Source organism: Xenopus laevis, chromosome 4L, assembly GCF_017654675.1.
Source record: "Xenopus laevis strain J_2021 chromosome 4L, Xenopus_laevis_v10.1, whole genome shotgun sequence".
In the NCBI taxonomy this organism is placed as follows: Eukaryota; Metazoa; Chordata; class Amphibia; order Anura; family Pipidae; genus Xenopus; species Xenopus laevis.
Window position 1 is genome coordinate 126,265,997 of NC_054377.1, and position 20,654 is coordinate 126,286,650.

Sequence of the window (20,654 nt, forward strand, 5' to 3'; positions counted from 1 at the left end):
GTGTCACTGACACTATCTGTAGGAGTTAAATGAGCAGTTTAACTTTTAGAGGCTCATTTATCAAAAGTCAAATTTCGAATTCATGTTATTATTATTTTTTTTTTTAATTCAAATATACTCACAATTCGACGGGGAGGTTATTTAAGAAAAAACTTGAATGTCTAATATTCGATCGAATGGTTCCGACTCGAAAATTTGATTTGTATTCGATTCCTATCCGATTCTTGTGAATAGTTTTTTTTTCTCTCGAAAAAAAAAAAAAACTTGAATGTCAGGAAGGCTATTAACATCTCCAAATGGCTTGTACATTGACTTGTACTTGAACTCGGCATGTTTTAGCTGGTGAATATTTGAATTAGGACTGTTTGCATGATTGAGGTGTTATAAAGCACACATTGGAATTGGGGGATTAGAATTAGAATGTGTGAATTTTTAAACAACTTCTGCCTCTTTTAAAATTCTAAAGAGCCATTGATCCCAGAAGCCAAATAACCATTGATCTGTGATAGTTACTTTTTATTATTTTTCTGTTCAGGCATTCTCCTCTTGATCTTCCAGCTGTTTATTCAAACCACTGCCTTGTTGCTAGGAGAGTTGAAATAACAATAATTGGAAGAAAAAAAAAAAGTAAAACCAATTGTAAATTGTCTCAGATTCTAAATGTCGTACAGTGTAGAGCAGGGTGGTGTTTTGTAATATTTAAAAAAAAAATATCAAACTTTATTAAAAAAAATACATATATGTTGCAAGTATTATTAATTTATGCCACAATAACATTTAAAAGGGTTGTGTCCAAATAATGCATCTCTGTATCACATTATTTGGGAAGAATTTTATGAAGTTACCCGTTACACATAGAAATTCATTATAAAATCTGTGCCTTTGGCAGACACTGACAGTTACAAGCAAGCATTGCTCAGTTGTCCAAAGTTTTCCAAATTTAGCAAATTTATATGCAAGCAAGGCTAAGTATCTTGTTATGGTGCTATGTTGTTTGTGTTGATTTATTGCTGACTTGTCTTTAGGAAGGGATTGTGGAGAATCTGTTTAAGTGGGCACGGGAAGCTGAACAACCACTTCGGACTTATGCTACAGGGTTGCTGGGGGGAGCCATGGAAAACCAAGATATTGCAGCCAACTATCGGGATGAGAACTCGCAGATGGTAAAACAGAAATTGTTGCACAGTATTTTAATGCTGTATATTCCTTTTTTAATATTTCATTATTATACACTGCTTGGCTAACCATATTTGGCATATGCCGTTTATCTCAGGCAGTCTTGTTTATTTATGTGTTCTCTGTTTTCCTAAACTAAGTTGCTGCACAGTTCCTTTGCCACAGCAGGATTAACTCTGAAAGGACACCTTGATTTGTGTTTTTTCTGTAGGGATGCACCAAATTCACCTGTGAAAGATTTGGCTGAATACCAAATCTGAAAGTAAAAAGTGTGAATATTTTTTTCACTTCCTTGTTTTGTGATGAAAAGTTACGTGATTTCCCTCCCCGCCCCTAATTTACGAATGCAAATTCGGATTTGGTTCGGCCAGACACAAGAATTCATCTGAATCCTGCTGAAAAAGGCAGAATCCTGAATTGAATCCTGTATTCGGTGCATCCCTATTTTTGTGTAATAATGATTATATTAATGCTAAGGGACTGAATAGCCCTCTTAACAGGTGGCTACTACCAGACTGCAGATAGCTTTATGATCAGGAAATACAGCTTTATGATCAGGAAATACAGTTTTTAGAGGGCCCAAGATATATATTAAACTCTAATCTCTGGCCACAGTAAAAATGTCCACTTCTCCTAAAAGTTACATATCCTTACTCTAAACTGCACAAATACTCACTTCTGTCCTGGAAAGCAACTTATGGTAGTGTATCTCTGCACCCTGCTTTCAGATCCAACAGTTGCTGACCATTTGACCGATGGGCGTTCAAAATCAAATACATGTATTCTAGTTGTTAGGCAAGTGCTGCAATTAGTCTGGGACCCACAGCATGAGTAATCTGTTTGCAGCTGGAAATAAAAGGGAAGGGTGCTCATCTATATGCTATTAAATATCAAAATAAAGATATTTATTAACATGTTTATATTTGCAGTGACATTTAATTTTAATGATATTTAATTAAGTCTAGTTCTTTGTCGTATACTACAAAGCTTGTTAGTAGTGGTGCATATTTTAAATGATTCTTTATTTTGTCCTGCAGGTTGCCCTGGTTCTCGGCAGGCTGCGGGAGCTGCAGTCTCAGGATTCTTCCTGTAAACATGAAATGAAGCGACAGAGCCCACGCCGGCCTCTCAGTGAACCTCTGCTCCCATTAGATGAGGAGGCAGTGGACATGGATTATGGAGAAACACTGCTGGATACGGGGCCTAAACAGGAAGAGGGGGTTTCTTTTCACTTGGCATCTTCTCCAGCTTATAGAGTTATGAACTCTGGGGGCACAGGGCCTTCATCTAGAAAGAAGCCCGATATGGTGAAAGTGAAACAAAAACTCAGCTTTTCAGAGCCTGAACGAGCATCAAGTGAACTTTCCAATAGTAGCTGGTCAGAAATGTCACCATGGGTCATTGGCACCAATTACAGCCTGTGCCCTCTGACTCCAGCCATTGAACAAAGACTGATCCTACAGTATCTCACCCCTCTTGGAGAGTACCAGGAGGTGAGAGACAGAAGTAAATAGTGTGTGTATAAATGCTTTGTGTTAAAGGTGTATCCTAGTGCAGATTAGAGAGTTATTACTTTGAGTGCCACTGATCATAGCATATGCAGTGTTGACACAAAGTGTCAACGCTCCAACACTATAGAAACATTTGTGGGTTCTACTTAAACCTATATAAAAATGAAATGGCAACCTCCGATGCTTAAAGGGTTAACGGCAGCTAAATACATTTTTTTGTTTGGCACTTCCAAGGGTTCTACACCACCAGATACCTTGATAAATACCATTGAAAAGTCACTTACATTCTTTGTGTTGTTTCCACCCTTAAAGGAGAATTCAACCCATGTGTAAAAAAGAGAGTACCCCCCACTCCAGGTAGACCTCCCTCCCTCCTCCCCCCAGGCTAACTGCCCCCCCCCCAGGGAAATGCCCCATACTTACCCCTCGGCACAGATTCTGCCAGCGGAGTTCCACGCAACCATCTTCCGGGTCCTCGGTAAACTGACTGGGAGATCGGCAATTTCAGTGTAATTCACGCATGCGCAGTTGTCGCAAGCCGGCAAACTTTTCTTTTTTCCCCTGGCGTAAAATTAAATTGTGATTCCTCATTCTTTTTTTTTCACTCTCCTTCAGTTACTCCCCATCTTTATGCAAATGGGTTCTCGTGAGCTGATGATGTATTACATTGACCTAAAGCGTACACATGATGTGTTGCTCACATTTGAGGCTCTTAAGGTAAGTGGAAGATTGTTTTACTTCTCACAGTTACTCTGATGCCCCCGCTCTACAAATAAATACACACAATTAACTTTTCCATCTTTTCTCCAAATACAGCACTTGGCCTCTCTTCTTCTTCACAACAAGTTTGCTGCCGAATTTGTTGCTCATGGGGGTGTCCAGAAATTGCTGGAGATACCACGTCCTTCCATGGCAGCTACTGGAGTGTCCATGTGTCTTTACTATTTGTCATACAACCAGGATGCAATGGAGCGGGTGAGCAACATTAAACATGACTGAGTTGCGTATGGGATCAAAGACTGGCTGTTCGGTGTTTCCTTAAATGGATTCTGTCATGATTTTTATGATGTAGTTTTTATTTCTAAATTACACTGATTACACTGCAAATAATTCACTGTACAATATAAAAGTTCATTCCTGAATCAGCAAGTGTATTTTTTTTAGTTGTAATATTGGTGTGTAGGCGCCATCTCAGTTAATTTTGCCTGGTCATGTGCTTTCAGAAAGAGCCAGCACTTTAGGATGGAACTGCTTTCTGGCATGCTGTTGTTTCTCCTACTCAATGTAACTGAATGTGTCGTAGTGGGACCTGGATTTTTACTATTGCGTGTTGTTCTTGGATCTACCAGGGAGCTGTTATCTCGTATTAGGAAGCTGCTATCTTCTGTTACCTTCTCATTGTTCTGTTGTTAGGCTGCTGGGGGGGGGGTGATATCACTACAACTTGCAGTACAGCAGTAAAGGGTGACTGAAGTTTATCAGAGCACATGTCTGGGGGCAGCTGGGAAACTGACAATATGTCTAGCCCCATGTCAGATTTCAAAATTAAATATAAAAGTGGATGAGAAATTAATTTCAGTGCAGAATTCTGCTGGAGCAGCACTATTAACTGATGCGTTTACAGAAAAACATTTTTTCCCATGACCGTATCCCTTTAACGTGGGAACACTTATTTATCTGAAGTTTCTGGGTTAGCACTTATTTGCATTGTTCTGTAATGTCAACCACATAATCTCCCCTCACAACATTTGGCATTGTTCTGCAAACCATGTAGCCTATCACCCGAATGACCTATGTCTTATTTATCACCTAGGTATGCATGCACCCACACAAGGTTCTAAAGGATGTAGTGAATTACACACTCTGGCTCATGGAGTGCTCACATGCATCTGGATGCTGCCATGCCACCATGTTCTTCTCCATCTGTTTCTCTTTCCGAGCTGTTCTGGAGCTGTTTGACAGTCAAGATGGACTACGGAGGCTAGTGAACCTGGTGAGATGGGAGTGTAGTTTAGATTGTATAGTCTTATATCCACTGTAATGTCCTGGTCTTCTACAGGCGATGTTGTCATGGAAGGCAAATATTGTGAACATTGTTGGCAATAATTATAGAACTATGAGCTCTAGGTCTATAACAGTACCTATTGCAGAGCTTTTGTTGACCCTTAAATTGTACCTATTTCATTTCTCTTACCTGCTTTTTTTTCTGATCTAAAATTTTCAGATCAGTACCCTAGAAATCTTAAACCTGGAAGATCAGGGTGCCCTGCTGAGTGATGATGAGATCTTTGCAAGCCGCCAGACAGGAAAGCATACCTGCATGGCATTGCGCAGATATTTTGAAGCTCATCTTGCCATTAAGGTGGAACAAGTTAAACAGGCTCTGCAGCGCACTGAGGGTGGGCTGCCCATACACCCACCACCACCTTACAAGGTAAGCCTCCAGAGTCTGCATTTATTTAAAAAAAAATCCCTGGCACGAGTGTTCATAGATGTCTTTGTAGTTCTTTTCTGCCTTAATATAAATCCTGACATGTATCTTAAGCTTTTTATATTTGATTTTGCAATAGTAAAGACATGCAGTCTGCATAACCAGGTTTACATATGGTAACGTTTTGAATAGAACACTAGATTTTAAGGTGGTTTCACAAATAAGTTATTCTCTAAGACTAGCTCATTATTAAATATGAATCCAGTTTGATTCGCCAGTTTCAACAAAGTCTTTTCAAAATATGCTAATATTTCGAATAGTGTGTCTGCAATTCATAATCCTGTATACTGTTGAATGGGTGTAAAACATTTTCAGAAATACATGGGGATGCACTCGGTTTAGGATTTGACAGAATCCTATTTGAATGCTCTAAGACTTGAAGACTTGAAGTCATGAGATATATAATTGCAACACATTAAGACCAAACCTTATCTTTATTTGTACTTTTTTTCCGTCATATTTATTTGTATGGGAAAATGGAGCTGCAAAAATATTGGGTAAATTGCCTGCTTTATACCTGTTGCCCAGCAACAGATACCTTCCGAAAGGAAACTGATTACAGCAATTATGTTTTATAAGTGGCGTAAACTTTTGGACTGGTAGTACCAGCAGGGGCAGAACCACTGAAAAGCTGTTTTTATTTTTAATAACATACATTAACAAGGCAATAAAAGACAGCCTCTGATAAAATGAAGAAAATGTGGTTGTTCTCTACATGCAGACCTGGCTTCAAAAAAGTCTGTGATAAAATCCACTATAACTTTGTATAACAACTATAAAATTAGTCTGGTTTAATTCTTCTTTTCCTTGCAGGCATGCACATATACACGTGAGCAGATAGTAGAGATGATGGAGTATCTTATAGAGTTTGGTCCATCTCAGTTGTATTGGGAACCCGCTGAGGTTTTTCTTAAACTCTCCTGCGTTCAGCTTCTTTTGCAGCTTATCTCCATTGCTTGTACCTGGAAAACTTATTATGCCAGGTGGGTAAAGCATAAAAAAAAAAAAAAAATTCTTTTGCTTGTCTATTAAAATCAGTTACAGTTGGTAGCCGTGATCAAGCTGCAGCCTGGTTCTATTCCTACCTTTCTGATGTCTTCTTCTCTGTTGCTTTTGCAAACAAATCCTCTCCCCCTGTTCATCTTGATGTGGGGCTGCCTCGGGGTTCTGTACTTGGTCCTTTGTTGTTCTCCTTGAAAATGCTCTCTTTAGGAGATCTTATATCTTTGTTTGGCCTTAAAAACCATCTGCATGCCAAATACATTCAGATATATTTAGACACCCTCTCACTAACCGCTAATGTTCAAACCCAGATTGCAAGCTGCTTAGTAGCTATCTTTTCCTGGATGAACCAACGGCACCTCAATCTCGACTTGGCCAAGACTGAGCTCATGGTCTTTCCACCTAAACCAAGCCCTTCTTTTACCATTACTATTGATGGCATGACCATTAACCCAGTTAACTCAGCACGCCACTTGGGGATCATCTTTGACCAGTCCCTCTCCTTCTCTAATCATATTAATTATACTGCCAAAACCTGTCTCTTCTTCCTCCGCAATATAGCCATGATCCTCCCGTTTCTTTCACAAACAGCCAAAACTAATCCATGCCCTTATCTTATCCCGTTTAGACTATTGCAATCTCCTACTAACCTGTCTTGCTCACTCCTGTCCAATCAATCTTAAACTCTGCTACCAGGATCCTTTTGCTCTTTCCTAAAAAGAAACCTGCTCAACCCTAACTAAAATCCCTAGCATGGCTGCTGTCACGAGCGCTAGACGCGCTCAGCGCGTCTACTCCCTCCGGCGGCAAAATCCAAGATGGCAGCGCCCCTAAGCAAAATATAGCATTCAAAGCCCTTCACTCCTCTGCTCCTCACTATATATCGTCTCTTGTCTCACACTACATTCCTGGTTGTTTTCTTGGCTCCTCTCAGAGCCACCTTCTCTTCACTCCATCCACACCCATTGCCACTTCTCATCTCAAACCTTTTTATCTTGCTGCTCCTTACCTCTGGAATTCCATCTCTGAATTCCTTCTGAAAATCCTTCTATCTTGCTGCTCCTTACCCTCTGGAATTCCATCCCTGAATTCCTCCTTATGGAATCCTCTCTCAAGCTCATCAAGAAAAAACTAAAAGTTTACCTTTTGGAACACTAGAACATTAGCCTAGTCCTGTGCCTCCTGGCTATGCCTTACCGTGTGCACTTTTTTTATCTCCAATTTATGCCTGTATGTTAGCCTTCCATCCACTTAGACTTTAAGCTCTATGGGGCAGGGACCTCCTTCCCACTAGGTATCTTACCACTTTGCACTTAAGCTCTTTGTCCATATACTGTATATAAATTCTTCCAGCCTCATGAATGCAAATAGTGATTTGCATTATGGTCTTACCCAATCTCTTCCTGTACTACAGTTGCCAGTTAATCGATTTATGCTTTTAACTTTTAATTAATCATACCTACTATACTTTGTCACATCTTCCTTCAAGTAGTTGCTTAACACTAGTATTATGTCCCCATCTATTTTACCTTCACTTGTTATCATAGAATCTTTATCTCTCTTAGGAATGATACAGTGCGCTATGCTCTGGATGTTCTTGCCATTCTGACTGTGGTACCAAAGATTCAGCTTCAGTTGGCTGAGCCAGTAGATGTCCTGGATGAGGCAGGTTCTACCGTCTCTACCGTAGGTAAGAAAATAATGTGAATTCATGTTATTGTACTTTTCCTTGCCACTTGCTATTCCTCTCTATGCTAAAAACCGCTCACCTCCTAGAAATTCCTTTGCCTTTTTTGTCATATGTTTTATCATTTAACATCACCTTCATGCTATATTTTTTTATCTTTCTTAGGGATGAGTATTGTGTTATGTGTGGCAGAGGGAGAGTTTTTCACACATGATGCAGAAATTCAGAAATCTGCCCTTCAAATCATCATAAATTGTGTTTGTGCTCCTGAAACGCGAGTCTCCAGCATTGGTAAATATGTCTCTGGGACACCTCGGAGAAGGGGACTTGTTTGTCCAACATTTCATCACCATGGACGTGGAGAGCCCACACTTTCCAAGATGTGGAATGTTGTCCAATCTAATAATGGTATAAAAGTGCTTTTGTCTTTGCTTTCTGTTAAAATGCCAATCACTGATGCTGATCAGATCAGGGCTTTGTCCTGTAAGGCACTGGTTGGATTAAGCAGGAGCACTTCAGTGCGACAAATTATTTCAAAGCTGCCCCTGTTCAGCAGCAGCCAGATCCAGCAACTGATGAAAGAGCCAATCCTCCAGGACAAGCGTAGTGAGCATGTTCGATTCTGTAAGTACGCAGCGGAGCTGATTGAGCGAGTGTCTGGGAAGCCATTGCTAATGGGAAGTGATGTGTCTCTTGCACGACTGCAAAAGGCAGATGTTGTAGCACAGTCTCGTATTTCATTCCCTGAGAAAGAGCTGTTGCTCCTAATACGGAATCACCTGGTATCCAAAGGATTACAGGAAACTGCAGCCACGTTGACAAGAGAGGCTGATCTACCCATGACTGCTGCTTTACATTCTTCTACCTTCCTGCCTGCCACTGCTACCCAACCACCTACTACTTCTTCACCTATTTCTCTGCCACGCACACCACGTATCACTGCTAGACTTTCAAGTACAGCATTATGCCCTCACCCACCTTCAAGACCTCCATTACCTCCGCCTTTATCATCTCCTGCCACAGTATCTACAGGCTCCCCACTTATTGGTCGGATCAGCTTTGCTCGAGAACGGCAGTCACCTTGTAATGGAAAGAGGGGACGTATTCTGCGGCAGAAGTCTGATCATGGAGCCTATAGCCAAAGCCCCGCCTTCAAAAAGCAACTGGAAAGACATGTGCCCTCTCCTCCTACTCTGGACAGCATTATGACAGAGTATCTGCGAGAACAACATGCTCGTTGCAAGAATCCTGTTGCTATATGCCCCCCCTTCTCCCTTTTTACTCCACATCAGTGCCCAGAGCCTAAACAGCGCAGACAAGCCCCTACGAACTGCACTTCCAGGTTAACCCGACGCGCTGCCTTTCCCAAATATGGAGGTGTAGATGGGGGCTGTTTTGACAGACATCTTATTTTCAGCAGGTAAGGAAGAAGGAAAGGGATCACAGAATTGTAAAAGTGTTTTTTTGTTTTTTTTTAGAATTTAGAGTATTCAAGAGAAACCACAACTGGATTATTTTAGTCTTGTGTCTTCCTTCTTGGCAGGTTCCGTCCAATATCTGTGTTTCGTGAAACAAATGAAGATGAGAGTGGCTTTACATGTTGTGCATTCTCTGCACGTGAGCGATTTCTGATGCTGGGGACATGCACAGGGCAGCTGAAACTATACAATGTGTTTAGTGGGCAGGAAGAAGCTAGCTACAATTGTCATATCTCTGCAATAACACACTTGGAGCCATCTCGGGTATGTGTTATTCAGTCAATATCCTCCCTGTCTTTGCCCTCAGCCAACATTTCACTTTTCCAGTCTCTCCTCTTAGGGCAGTGGGCAATGGGAAGATTTGTCACCCACTTTTTTTTATGCGCAACTGCCTGCGATAAATCTCCTGAAAATGCTTCTCCATTGGAAATAAGTGAAATCAATGACCAAAAAACCAGCATATAGCAAAGTCATCCCAAGTTGCTTCTAGAGGAAACTTCAATATGTTGATTTTATCGCCAGCAATTTCATTCATTTCCAATGTAGATGCATTTTCAAAAGATCTTTTGCCGGCAGTCGCGCATAAATAATTGCCGGCGATATACCTCCCGTTGGCCTCTGCCCTTAAACTTCCAGTCAACATTTCTGTCCTTTTTTTCACAGGATGGGTCTCTCCTTTTAACTGCAGCCACATGGAGCCAGCCTCTTTCAGCACTTTGGAGCATGAAATCTGTCTTTGAAATGAAGTGAGTTTGCTAGGCATGGTCCCTAGAACAAGTGCACCTTTTCTGATCATCTCCAGGAGCAGTTTTTAATCTCACCTTTATTTTATTCTCAGGCATTCATTTACTGAGGATCATTATGTTGAATTCAGCAAACTTTCACAGGACCGTGTTATTGGCACAAAGGAAGATGTGGCTCATGTGAGTATTCACTCTATTGGCTGAGGAATTGATCCTAACAGGTCCCAGGCTAAATATAATACTGAATACCTATGTGGTATAGAAGGGATGTCAAATTGTTACGCCCTTGAAATGTAACCATCTGGGTGAATTCAAACATTCAGAAGGAGATTGTCTATTATTGCCTGTCAGGAACAACAGGCTCATAGCAAATGTTTTAGAACAGAGCTTTGCCCTTTGTAAAGCTTTATACAACATTATCTGAAGAAAGGGAGTCATCTTCCTAAATACTGAAACCGATCTTCCATTTTTAATTTGCACTAAGCCACTTTATCACCATGATTTAATTCTCTCTATGAACTTTTTAGCTTAATCACTTTACACCCTACCTTTGGGATACAGGGTATCTGTGAATTTTCAAATCAATCATTTATATGCACAAGCACATGTTTTATTTATAGAAGTTAATTCTAGTTTCCTAATTATCATTGTTGAATTAATTAATTTTAAATATACTGATTAATTGCTGAAAGTAAACAATAAGAAGTGGAGAATCATTCTTTATTAGCACAACAAATGAATGATTCAGAAAGCAGATTGGTCTCACAAGTGTTTTTAATAATTACACCCTGTTACATAAGATCTTATACAATAATTCATTGGTAAATTTAAACAACTGGGTTAACGCTGGGTTTAAATCAATTTTTTGGTTACACTGACAAAGTCAGATCCTTGTTGTAATCCCAAGTGACAAATCAATCCTTTGCAAACTGATCCCAATCCTCTTCCAAAAAAATTTAAGAATTCATACACTAACAAGGTAACAACTGTAATGCTATGAGTGAAATACCAGATATGGTAGGTTTCAGACTTATTATTCCTCTGTCCTGCAGATTTATGATATTCAGACGGGGCAGAAGCTACTTACCTTGTACAACTCAGATCTGGCAAATAACTACAAGCGCAACTGTGCTACCTTCAATCCTACTGATGACCTAGTGCTGAATGATGGAGTCTTATGGGATGTGCGATCTGCCCAAGCCATCCATAAATTTGACAAATTCAACATGAACATAAGCGGTGTCTTCCACCCCAATGGCCTGGAAGTCATTGTGAACACAGAGATTGTATCCTTTCAGATGAATTTATTCCTCTTTATTGTTTTTTATAAGTCAATGTGAGTGTAGATCTCTTTGCTTGCTATTTCTGATGGCTACAAAGCTGATTAAAAATTATGTGCAATACTTGGTGAAATTTGGCTATTGTCTTTTAAAGCACATCCAATAACACACCGAGAACCAAAATTTGGCAAGTGCATCTAACACTGATTTTAAATTTCAAATCTGACAAAAGTAGTAATTGTGTATTAAAAATGATGTGCATCTATAATTAGTAATGGATTCCGTAACAGGTATTTAATGCATCCCTCTTTAAACATGCAGCTAAATATGCAAAGTAAGCATAGCATTTTGTGAGTACTACATTGATTCTTAAACGGATATTCTCACCCTAAAAGTGTCCAATCCCAAAGCTTTTTAACTACAACGTTTGAGCCCTGTGGCAGATTGACAACTTGTATACTCAATTCAAATAATGCAATAACTAATGGTTGATTTAAGTACATTAGAGGACCTTTTTACCCATAAAGAGGATCACCGTACCAGAGGCCACCCTTTAGACTAGAAGAAAAGAACTTTCATTTGAAGCAACGTAGGTGGTTCTTCACAGTCAGGACAGTGAGGTTGTGGAATGCACTGCCGGGTGATGTTGTGATGGCTGATTCAGTTAATGCCTTTAAGAATGGTTTGGATAATTTTTTGGACAGACATAATATCAAAGGCTATTGTGATACTAAGCTCTATAGTTAGTATAGGTATGGGTATATAGAATTTATGTAAAAGTAGGGAGGGGGGTGTGTATGGATGCTGGGTTTTCATTTGGAGGGGTTGAACTTGATGGACTTTGTCTTTTTTCAACCCAATTTAACTATGTATGACTGTCTAAATGATTTTTGCTCTCTCTCTAAAGCCGTTTTTCCTTAAAAATGATGCTCAGTGGGATCTTCGAACCTTTCACCTTTTGCATACTGTGCCAGCTTTGGACCAATGCCGTGTTGTTTTCAATAACACAGGAACTGTCATGTATGGAGGTATACAAAGAGCACATACATTACATTTTTCCTATGGTTTGCAATAGAACTTAAGCACACTCTCCATAATTATTTTTTTAAGTATTAAAGGTGAATAAATTATATGACTTTAATAATCTAGGAATTGTTTACTGACTGGTATATTATATTGCTGTAATGACAGAACAAAGAGTTAATTCCATAGTAGCATGATAAAGTAACTCCATTATCTGTCAGTTATACAGATTCCCTTTTGATTCTCCTTTTCTTTCAGCCATGCTTCAGGCAGATGACGAGGATGACCTACTAGAGGAGAGGATGAAAAGTCCATTTGGTTCTTCTTTCCGAACCTTTAATGCTACAGATTATAAACCAATAGGTGAGCCATATGGTCAGTTGCCTTTGGTGGGAATTAGGTATTGTTGAAATAATGCAAACTGACATTTGTCTTTGCAGCCACCATTGATGTGAAGCGCAATATATTTGACCTGTGCACAGACACAAAAGACTGCTATCTAGCTGTTATTGAGGTAACTGAAGACTGATTGTGCTGATTTAAGGTGGCCATAGATGAAACAATTACGATTGTCCGTTTTCACCACAGACATTTAGGGGGTTATTTACTAAAACACGAAAACCTTTTTTTCACGTCTAGTTTTTTTGGCCAAAAACTTGAATGTTGCGTGGAAAAAACTACCAACATTTTAAGAGATTTTTTTTATACCCCGAAGCTGCTAAAAGTCCAAATCTGAAAATCTGCCATCTCAAGCCTGCCGAGGTCATTTAAAAGTCAATGGCAGATGTCTTTTATACAATTTGAAGACTTCATGATCTTCGCTGGGTTTCGTCCGATAATCCGAAAAATTCTTGGTTTTCGGGCGATAACCAGAAAAAAATCAAGAGATACAGGCGTAGAATCTGAAAAATTCTTACGATTTGTGTTTTTGCTCAATTTTATCAAGTTTTTTTCTCGACCCGACTTTTTCGAGTTATTTTATTGATAAAAAATTGTGGATGGGAGTTTGGTCGGATTTGTTTTAATAAAAATATGTGATAAATTAAAGATTTAGTAAATAACCCCCATAAAGCTGAATAGTCCGATATACAGGTAGAAACAATAGAATTCTACCTGTATCTGATGATTCAGCAGTAACAGTGGCTGATGTTCGGGCACTTTAAAAGACCTGCCTGATCAACATGCCAACCGATATCCAAGTCTTCTGCTGATATATGTCGGCTCGTCTCCCGTCGTACAAACTCATCATACAAACTTAGTTTCGTACAATAGTATTTGTGCGTCTATGGTCAACTGTGAATTTCTTTTTTTTTTTTTTTTTAAATATATATTTATCTAATTTGGCTGAATCCTCACCTTATTTCTTGAGCCAGCTGGCATACACCAGTCAATCAAGAGAACTGCAGAACAGAAACATTTTTAATTATCCAACACCCAAACAAATTAAGACTAACTCCAGACACAGAATAGATTCTTTTGTTTTGGATATTGTTATATGCTTGATTTTTTCTTATCATTCTTATGCTAACCTGGGTTTCTGCTCAGAATCAAGGCACAATGGATGCTTTAAATATGGACACAGTCTGCCGTCTCTATGAGGTTGGGAGGCAACGGCTTGCAGAGGATGAGGATGAAGAGGAAGATCAGGTAAACCTGAGGTTCCTTGAATAAAGCAGTTACAATTATAGAAATGCTTCATAGTTTAGTTTTTAATGGACTACCATGTGTTTAAAGGAGGAAGAAGAACAAGAAGATGATGAAGATGATGATGACGACGATGACTCTGATGATCTAGGTCCTTTACTGGATGCAGAATTGGAGGAGGAAGAGGAAACTGGTGAGCAAGCGGGCGAGGATGGAGAGAATGATTTCTCACCCTCCGATGATGAAGAGCTTGCGAATTTACTTGAGGATGATGAAGATGATGGTGATGAGGGTGACGAAGATGGCCATGATGACGACTCAGATCTTGATCCTGAAGTGGAACTAATACTTGGAGACTGTAAGTATTGCTTAATTAACCACAACTCTGTGGGTTTTATTAAGGGTTCAGACCAGGAGATCTTAGAAGAAACACAACTGTTACAATCAAGCTGTCTATTCTATACTAAAGGAGTGAAGATGAGAAGAAAGTGGATTTAGTGTTTCTTCCTGATGTATCTTCTAAGGGTTAGCACTGTAAAACGAAATGCTCTTTTCTTGACTGCTTTGGGGCACAGGGAATATTACTAGAGTAGTCAACACTGAAAGCAGGAACTGAAAATGATCGGAACTATGGGGTTCTACTGCCCTGGGGTGACCGTTTGCAGCACTTTCTCTCCTGTGGTGCAAGTGATAGAAAATGGCAAATGCATATAGGGATAAATAGGTTTCTTCCTTGCACAGCTGTGTTGCCAAATTAGTGCTCCCCGTGATTTGCTTAGCACTAAGTTAAAGGGGTCATGTGGTGTTAAAAAAAAAAACAAAAAAAAAACTTCGAGAAGAAATGTTATGAGAAAAGTTGTGTTTTGGGCAGATTTATTGTAAAATCCCCCCCCCCCAACCCTACAAGTCCTTGCCATCTGTTCAGTTTCCTGCTGCCTCCTTTCCCAGGCTGTGCAGGGGAGCCGGTTGGATTTAAATGCACACTGCACTGTAGAATAGGAACCAGTTAGCAACTAGGCAGACCAGATGGAGAATTGAAGCCTGTCTTTGCTGGGGTGACTGCAGTGCTATGATTGGCTGTTCCCCCTCCTTCTGTGCTTCTAGCTTCATGGACAGTAGTAGAAGAAAGCTCAGAGCTGCATGCTGAATCAGATGTTGGCCAACAAGGAACCCTCTCTACAGCACAGTCATCTGAAACAAGCAGCCTTTCAGGGGAGCAACTCCCAAGCACTCCACCAAAGCACAATTAAATCCAACAGGTTTTAGATTTACATAGAGAGTCTGAGGGCTGAAAATTGATATGGCTGAACATTTTAATCACATTGAGAGCATCATATCTGAGCTAAGTGCGGCCCACCTCAAACTAGTTTGTATAAATCCATAGCTAAAAGGAAGAATTGTTGATGCTAAAAAAACAATCTGGCAGATGTAAAAGACTAGTCCATGAGGAATAACCTTTGTTTCAGGGGCATTCCAGCAACCGTAAAATGAGAGAAACACAGGACCATATCTGCTGAACGTCTTTAAAGGTTTACTGCTTTTTTGTTTTTTTTGTATTTTTGAACGTGTAAAATTGTACAGAATTAATGTTGATTTTATCTGTTAACCAAAACTTGATTGAGGGTTGCTTGGAGCCTTCAGATTGTATATAGCTATTGCCTCTTTGAATACAGACACTTTTTTTTTTTCCCCAACAAAAGAGAGAGGACCAATATCGTTATTGTCATACAGGTGTAAGAACTGTAATTAACCCAAGGAACATGTGGATACTGACCATAATCTCAACACGACTGACAGATCCTCATACTAAGGATTTAAAGGAACAGTAACGTCAAAAAATAAGTGTTTTAAAGTAATGAAAATATAATGCAGTGTTGCCCTGCACTGGTAAAACTGATGTGTTTTCCTCAGAAACGCTACTATTGTTTATATAAATAAGCTGCTGTGTAGCAATGGGGGCAGCCATTCAAAGGAGAAAAAGCTCAAGTTACACAGCAGATAAGCTCTGTCTGTCTAATGGTGTTATCTGTTATCCATTAGTTAACCTGTGCCATATAGCCGTTTTTCAATTTCCGCCATTGCTCCACAGCAGCTTGTTAATATGAACTATAGTAGTGTTTCTGAAGCAAACAGATCAGTTTTACCAGTGCAGGGCAACACTACATAACATTTTCATTACTTTAAAGAACTTTCATTTTTTGGTGTTACTGTTCCTTTAAGAACAGGCTATTCAGTGAAAATAATACACCAGAGATTCCCCCCCCCTCCCATACACACACAGACACACCATCTGTTGCTCCCAAGACCAACCCTAATGCAGCATAATGCCTTTCATAAAAATTGTAGATTACACAGCAAAAAGCCCTTTACTGAAATCTACAAACATTGAGAAATACTACCAACATACATGTCATCCAAACAATAGGCCCAAAAAATGGATTCAAATGAACAATAGTCCCGTGACATGGCATAAAAATAACCAATAAACCATGACCATAAAATCCAAATTTGTAGTAGAAAAAAAAAAAACACAAATTTTTCTGGATTTATTATACCCTGAACGATGTAAAAAGTTAGAATCCAAAAATCTGGTATCTCAGAACTGCTGAGGTTGCATATAAGTCAATGGGAGAAGTGGTGAAGATATCTTGATCTGCGCTGGGTTTCGTGCAATAATCCGAAGATTTCGTGGTTTTCCTGTGCGGATTTGGTCGGAGTATTTTTCAGAAAATAATGCGATAAATTCGGACTTTGATAAATGGGCCTTCCTGATATTGAAGGCAACTTCACTGCCATTAGTGTTGCAGGTGACAGGATAAATTAATAATAACGTAATATGTAAGCAGTAGGGATGCACCGAATCCATTATTTTGGATCACTAAATCCCCGAACCCTGAATCCTTCCCAAAAGATTTGCCCGAATACCGAACCAAATCCTAATTTGCATATACAAATTAGGGGTGGGAAGGGGAAAACATTTTTTTTTACTTCCTTGTTTTGTGACAAAAAATCAGGGGATTTCCCTCCCTGCCCCTTCGGTTCGGCCAGGCAGAAGGATTCAGCTGAATTCTGCTGAAAATGCCAAATCCTGGATTCGGTGCATCCCTAGTAAGCAGAGACCCCCCCCCCCCAAAATTCTTCCATTCCTGAAATGTGGTCCCCATACTGGGAACTAATATAAAGAATTCAAAACATCCCTAGCAGTTTGATTTTGTATTTTTGGGGCATAATTAACCTTGGAAGTATCCAAGTGTTATTTACAGTAGTTACAATGAATCCATAGCTTTTGAAATCAGCCAAATACAGAATCCGCTACAAAAGACTAAATGTTGAACTGAATGAGTTGACATAGTATTCAAATTTGAGAACACTTAAAGGAATTGTTCAGTGTAAAAATAAAAACTGTGTAAATAGATAGGCTGTGCAAAATAAAACATGTTTCTAATATAGTTAGTTAGCCAAAAATGTCATGTATAAAGGCTGGAGTGATTTGATGTGTAACATCAGTCAGTCTGGACACTACTTGCTGCTTTTCAGCTCTCTTGGTTTACACTGACTGGTTACCCTGGTTACCAGGCAGTAGCCAATCAGAGACTTGAGGGGGTGCCACATGGGTCATATCTGTTGCTTTTGAATCTGAGCTGAATGCTGAGGATCAATTGCAAACTCACTGAACAGAAATGTACCATGTGGCCCCCCTTCAAGTCGCTGACTAACTCAGACTTATAGAGCTGAAAAGCAGGAAGTAGTGTTCTGGCTGTTTTATTAGACATCCAGTCACTCCAGCCTTTATACATTACATTTTTGGCTAACTAACTATATTAGAAACATTTTTTATTTTGCACAGCCTCTTTACCCAGTTTTTATTTTCACACTGAACTATTCCTTTAAGTCACATGAATTTAGTTTTTTTAGAATCCTCAAAGGGGTTGTTCACCTTTGAGTTAACTGATGAAGAGAGTGATTTTATGAGTCAATTGGTTTTCATTTTTCATAATTTGTCGTGTTTGAATTATTTGGATTATTATTAAAGCGACACTTTCCTATAAAAATCCTAGGAACGTGTCAGTATAAAGTAGATGGGGGGATTCATTCATAATCAGCCTATGGAAGGATCACGCAGCCCACGTCACTGAATCGGCTCAGAAGGTCTTTTAGCAGTGTCGGAGGGTCGGGTGAATGCAGGGGCGGCTTTGCGGGGGAACGATTACGATTACAGCATCTACTTGATACTGACATGTTCCTATGATTTTTTTTATAGGCACGTGTCAGTATCTCTTTAAGCAACTCTCCAGTTTGCAATATCAGCAATCTGGGTGCTAGAGTCCAAATTACCCTAGCACCCATGCATTCATTTGAATAAGAGACTGGAATAGGAGAGAGGCTTGAATAGAAAGATGAGTAATCGAACATAGCCTTACAGAGAATTTATTTTATATATGGGGTCAGTGACCCCCTGTTTGAAAGCTGGAAATTGTCGGAAGAATTTTTTTTTTAAAAAAAAAAAAAGACCTATTGAAAAGTTGCTTAGAATTGGCCATTGTATAACATACTAAAAGGTAAAGGTGAACCACCCCTTTAGCATACGGTTATCTCTTTAGGTTGCATTCTGTTAACCTGTTAGGATGTAAAGCAACATCAGGACACCTGAAATTCTGTCCCCTATATCCTTTATTGTTGTTCTGCATTATCATTATACTTTATTTATACAGCACTCTGCAGAGATTATGCCTTATTTACATGTGTTCCTCAATGGAACTTACTAAGGGCCTTATCAAATTCACAAATACTGTGGTCCGTTTTATCAGGTGTTCATTAAAGGGGTTGTTCACCCCTTGTGAGATCAAACCTAGGAGTCCAGCATAAGCTCAGTTTGGGAGAACGGCGCTCAAAGCTGTTTATGCATCTGTGTTTTTTTTTTGTTTTGCTTGAATTTTACTAGGTACATTTTTGCTGGCCCTTACCCTTATGCTGCATATGCAAGTGCTTGTTACTTCTGTGTAGCAGCTGCATGGCCAGTTGTCTGCTTTCATACAGTGTCCCCAGTGTGCACAGCTCAACTGCAGACAAGGAGCTTCTTTTAACTCAGCTGTCACCTGCTGGGGGCCACAGAGACTTGCCAGATGTTGAGCAGAGAACAGGTGGCTTGTAACACATTCATACCAGACTGATACTAGTCATAGTGCTGCTTCCCCACTAGTGTTTCAATGGTCCCTACTAACAGTAGCTTTTCCTTTCTCTCCTTCTCTCCACAGCTGACAGTTCAGACAATTCCGACTTGGAAGATGACATTATGTTAGCGCTAAACGAGTAAAGATTTCGGAGTCTCGATCATTTGGACACAGGGTCAGTCCTCCACCTGGAGACGCAGCAAAAGGGGCAGAGCTCCTCTGAGTACTAGATGGAGCAGGTACTAGTAAGAGTGAGATTTAGAGGTTGCTACACGGATAGAAACAGCTTGTCTTCACACTGCAGGCTTCTTTTTGGGGGGAGTAGCTGCCAGTTGTCTCTCTTGTAGCTCCTCTCTTCCCTCCCCCCCCCCCACACTAGAGCCAACCAAGATTTACACTTTTCTTTTGTAAAAATAAAAGCTCTTTAACAATTAGTTTTATATAAAACTGAAGATTTAAAAAAAAAAAAAAAAAAGGAAGACCAAAAGCAGTCTGCTGGGAAGTGTTGCTTTCCCCTGGGGAAAAGCAACAACATTTTTTTTTTTTTTTAACTGTGTTTTCAGTTTTTTTATAGAGCTGTATTTAAAGGGATGAAATTAATTCAGTTTTCTTAACTCTAGCCTGGAAAGTATTTTTATGATAAAATTGTAATATATTGCATAGGATATGGCTTTTTTTTTTTTTTCATGGTCCCATTAGTGTGGGTGACCTTTATTGATTGGTTTTTCTGTACCAATGGTAAGAGATGGGGGATTTCTACAGCATTAAATTGCCTTTGTATGTCAACCTATGTAACATTGTGGCCAGGTATTTTCTTTACTGCTTTAGGCTGCCTTTATTTGTATTAACTTGGCAGCAGCAGCAGAATTTTTTTTTTTTTTTTCTTTTCCTTCTATGACCTGCAGCCTCAATAGATACAGGGCTGAAGATTACTCCTCAGGGAGCTCAGGAAAGCCCAGTCCCACAAGGCTGGTTCAGAACAGATGTTGTTATTCATTGGCAGCAAGGATTCCACCACCACCCCTCCCCAAAACATTGCTTTTACATTGGACGTGTGTGAGACAAATCAGAAAAAAACATTTCTTTCATGTAAAGTGTATTTATTTAAAAAATAAAACCAAAAAAGGTCACTGGGTCTCTTTTATTCACATACGTGGAAAATATATTGCAATACCTATCCCACTTGTATTGTGTACAACAAAAACATCAAACTGCAGTCTACAAGTTCATTTGCTGCAAACCTTGTATTGTTTTAAAGGGGTCGTTCACCTTTAAATAATCTGTTAGTAGGATGCTGATATTCTGAGACAAGCTGCAGTTGATCTTCATTTATTTTTTGTGTAATATGAATTATGTAGCTTTCTGTCCAGCAGCGCTCCAGTTTGCCCTAGCAACCAGACAGCTGCTGAAATTGCACAGTTTAGCCTAGCAATCAGGCAGTGGTTTGA

General features: G+C 39.5%; 1 protein-coding gene across 3 annotated transcripts in view; it reads left to right on the top strand.

The window, feature by feature from the left end:
* The window catches only part of dcaf1.L (DDB1 and CUL4 associated factor 1 L homeolog), a 32,419-nt gene extending 12,083 nt beyond the window's left edge, over window positions 1-20,336 (top strand). For 2 of the 3 annotated variants that reach the window (XM_018258972.2, XM_018258973.2), the window contains exons 6-24: window positions 1,026-1,163; window positions 2,214-2,669; window positions 3,303-3,404; window positions 3,504-3,662; window positions 4,501-4,680; window positions 4,912-5,121; window positions 5,992-6,161; window positions 7,746-7,870; window positions 8,033-9,287; window positions 9,411-9,609; window positions 10,009-10,091; window positions 10,184-10,268; window positions 11,141-11,374; window positions 12,303-12,396; window positions 12,650-12,754; window positions 12,832-12,905; window positions 13,937-14,038; window positions 14,126-14,393; window positions 19,291-20,336. In XM_018258972.2, the coding sequence (XP_018114461.1) occupies window positions 1,026-1,163; window positions 2,214-2,669; window positions 3,303-3,404; window positions 3,504-3,662; window positions 4,501-4,680; window positions 4,912-5,121; window positions 5,992-6,161; window positions 7,746-7,870; window positions 8,033-9,287; window positions 9,411-9,609; window positions 10,009-10,091; window positions 10,184-10,268; window positions 11,141-11,374; window positions 12,303-12,396; window positions 12,650-12,754; window positions 12,832-12,905; window positions 13,937-14,038; window positions 14,126-14,393; window positions 19,291-19,349 (4,098 nt within the window). In that variant the 3' untranslated portion in view covers window positions 19,350-20,336. The remainder of the gene's footprint in view (window positions 1-1,025; window positions 1,164-2,213; window positions 2,670-3,302; window positions 3,405-3,503; window positions 3,663-4,500; window positions 4,681-4,911; window positions 5,122-5,991; window positions 6,162-7,745; window positions 7,871-8,032; window positions 9,288-9,410; window positions 9,610-10,008; window positions 10,092-10,183; window positions 10,269-11,140; window positions 11,375-12,302; window positions 12,397-12,649; window positions 12,755-12,831; window positions 12,906-13,936; window positions 14,039-14,125; window positions 14,394-19,290) is intronic. The other variant, XR_001935386.2, reaches the window with a different exon arrangement.
* The last annotated feature ends 318 nt before the right edge of the window (window positions 20,337-20,654 follow it).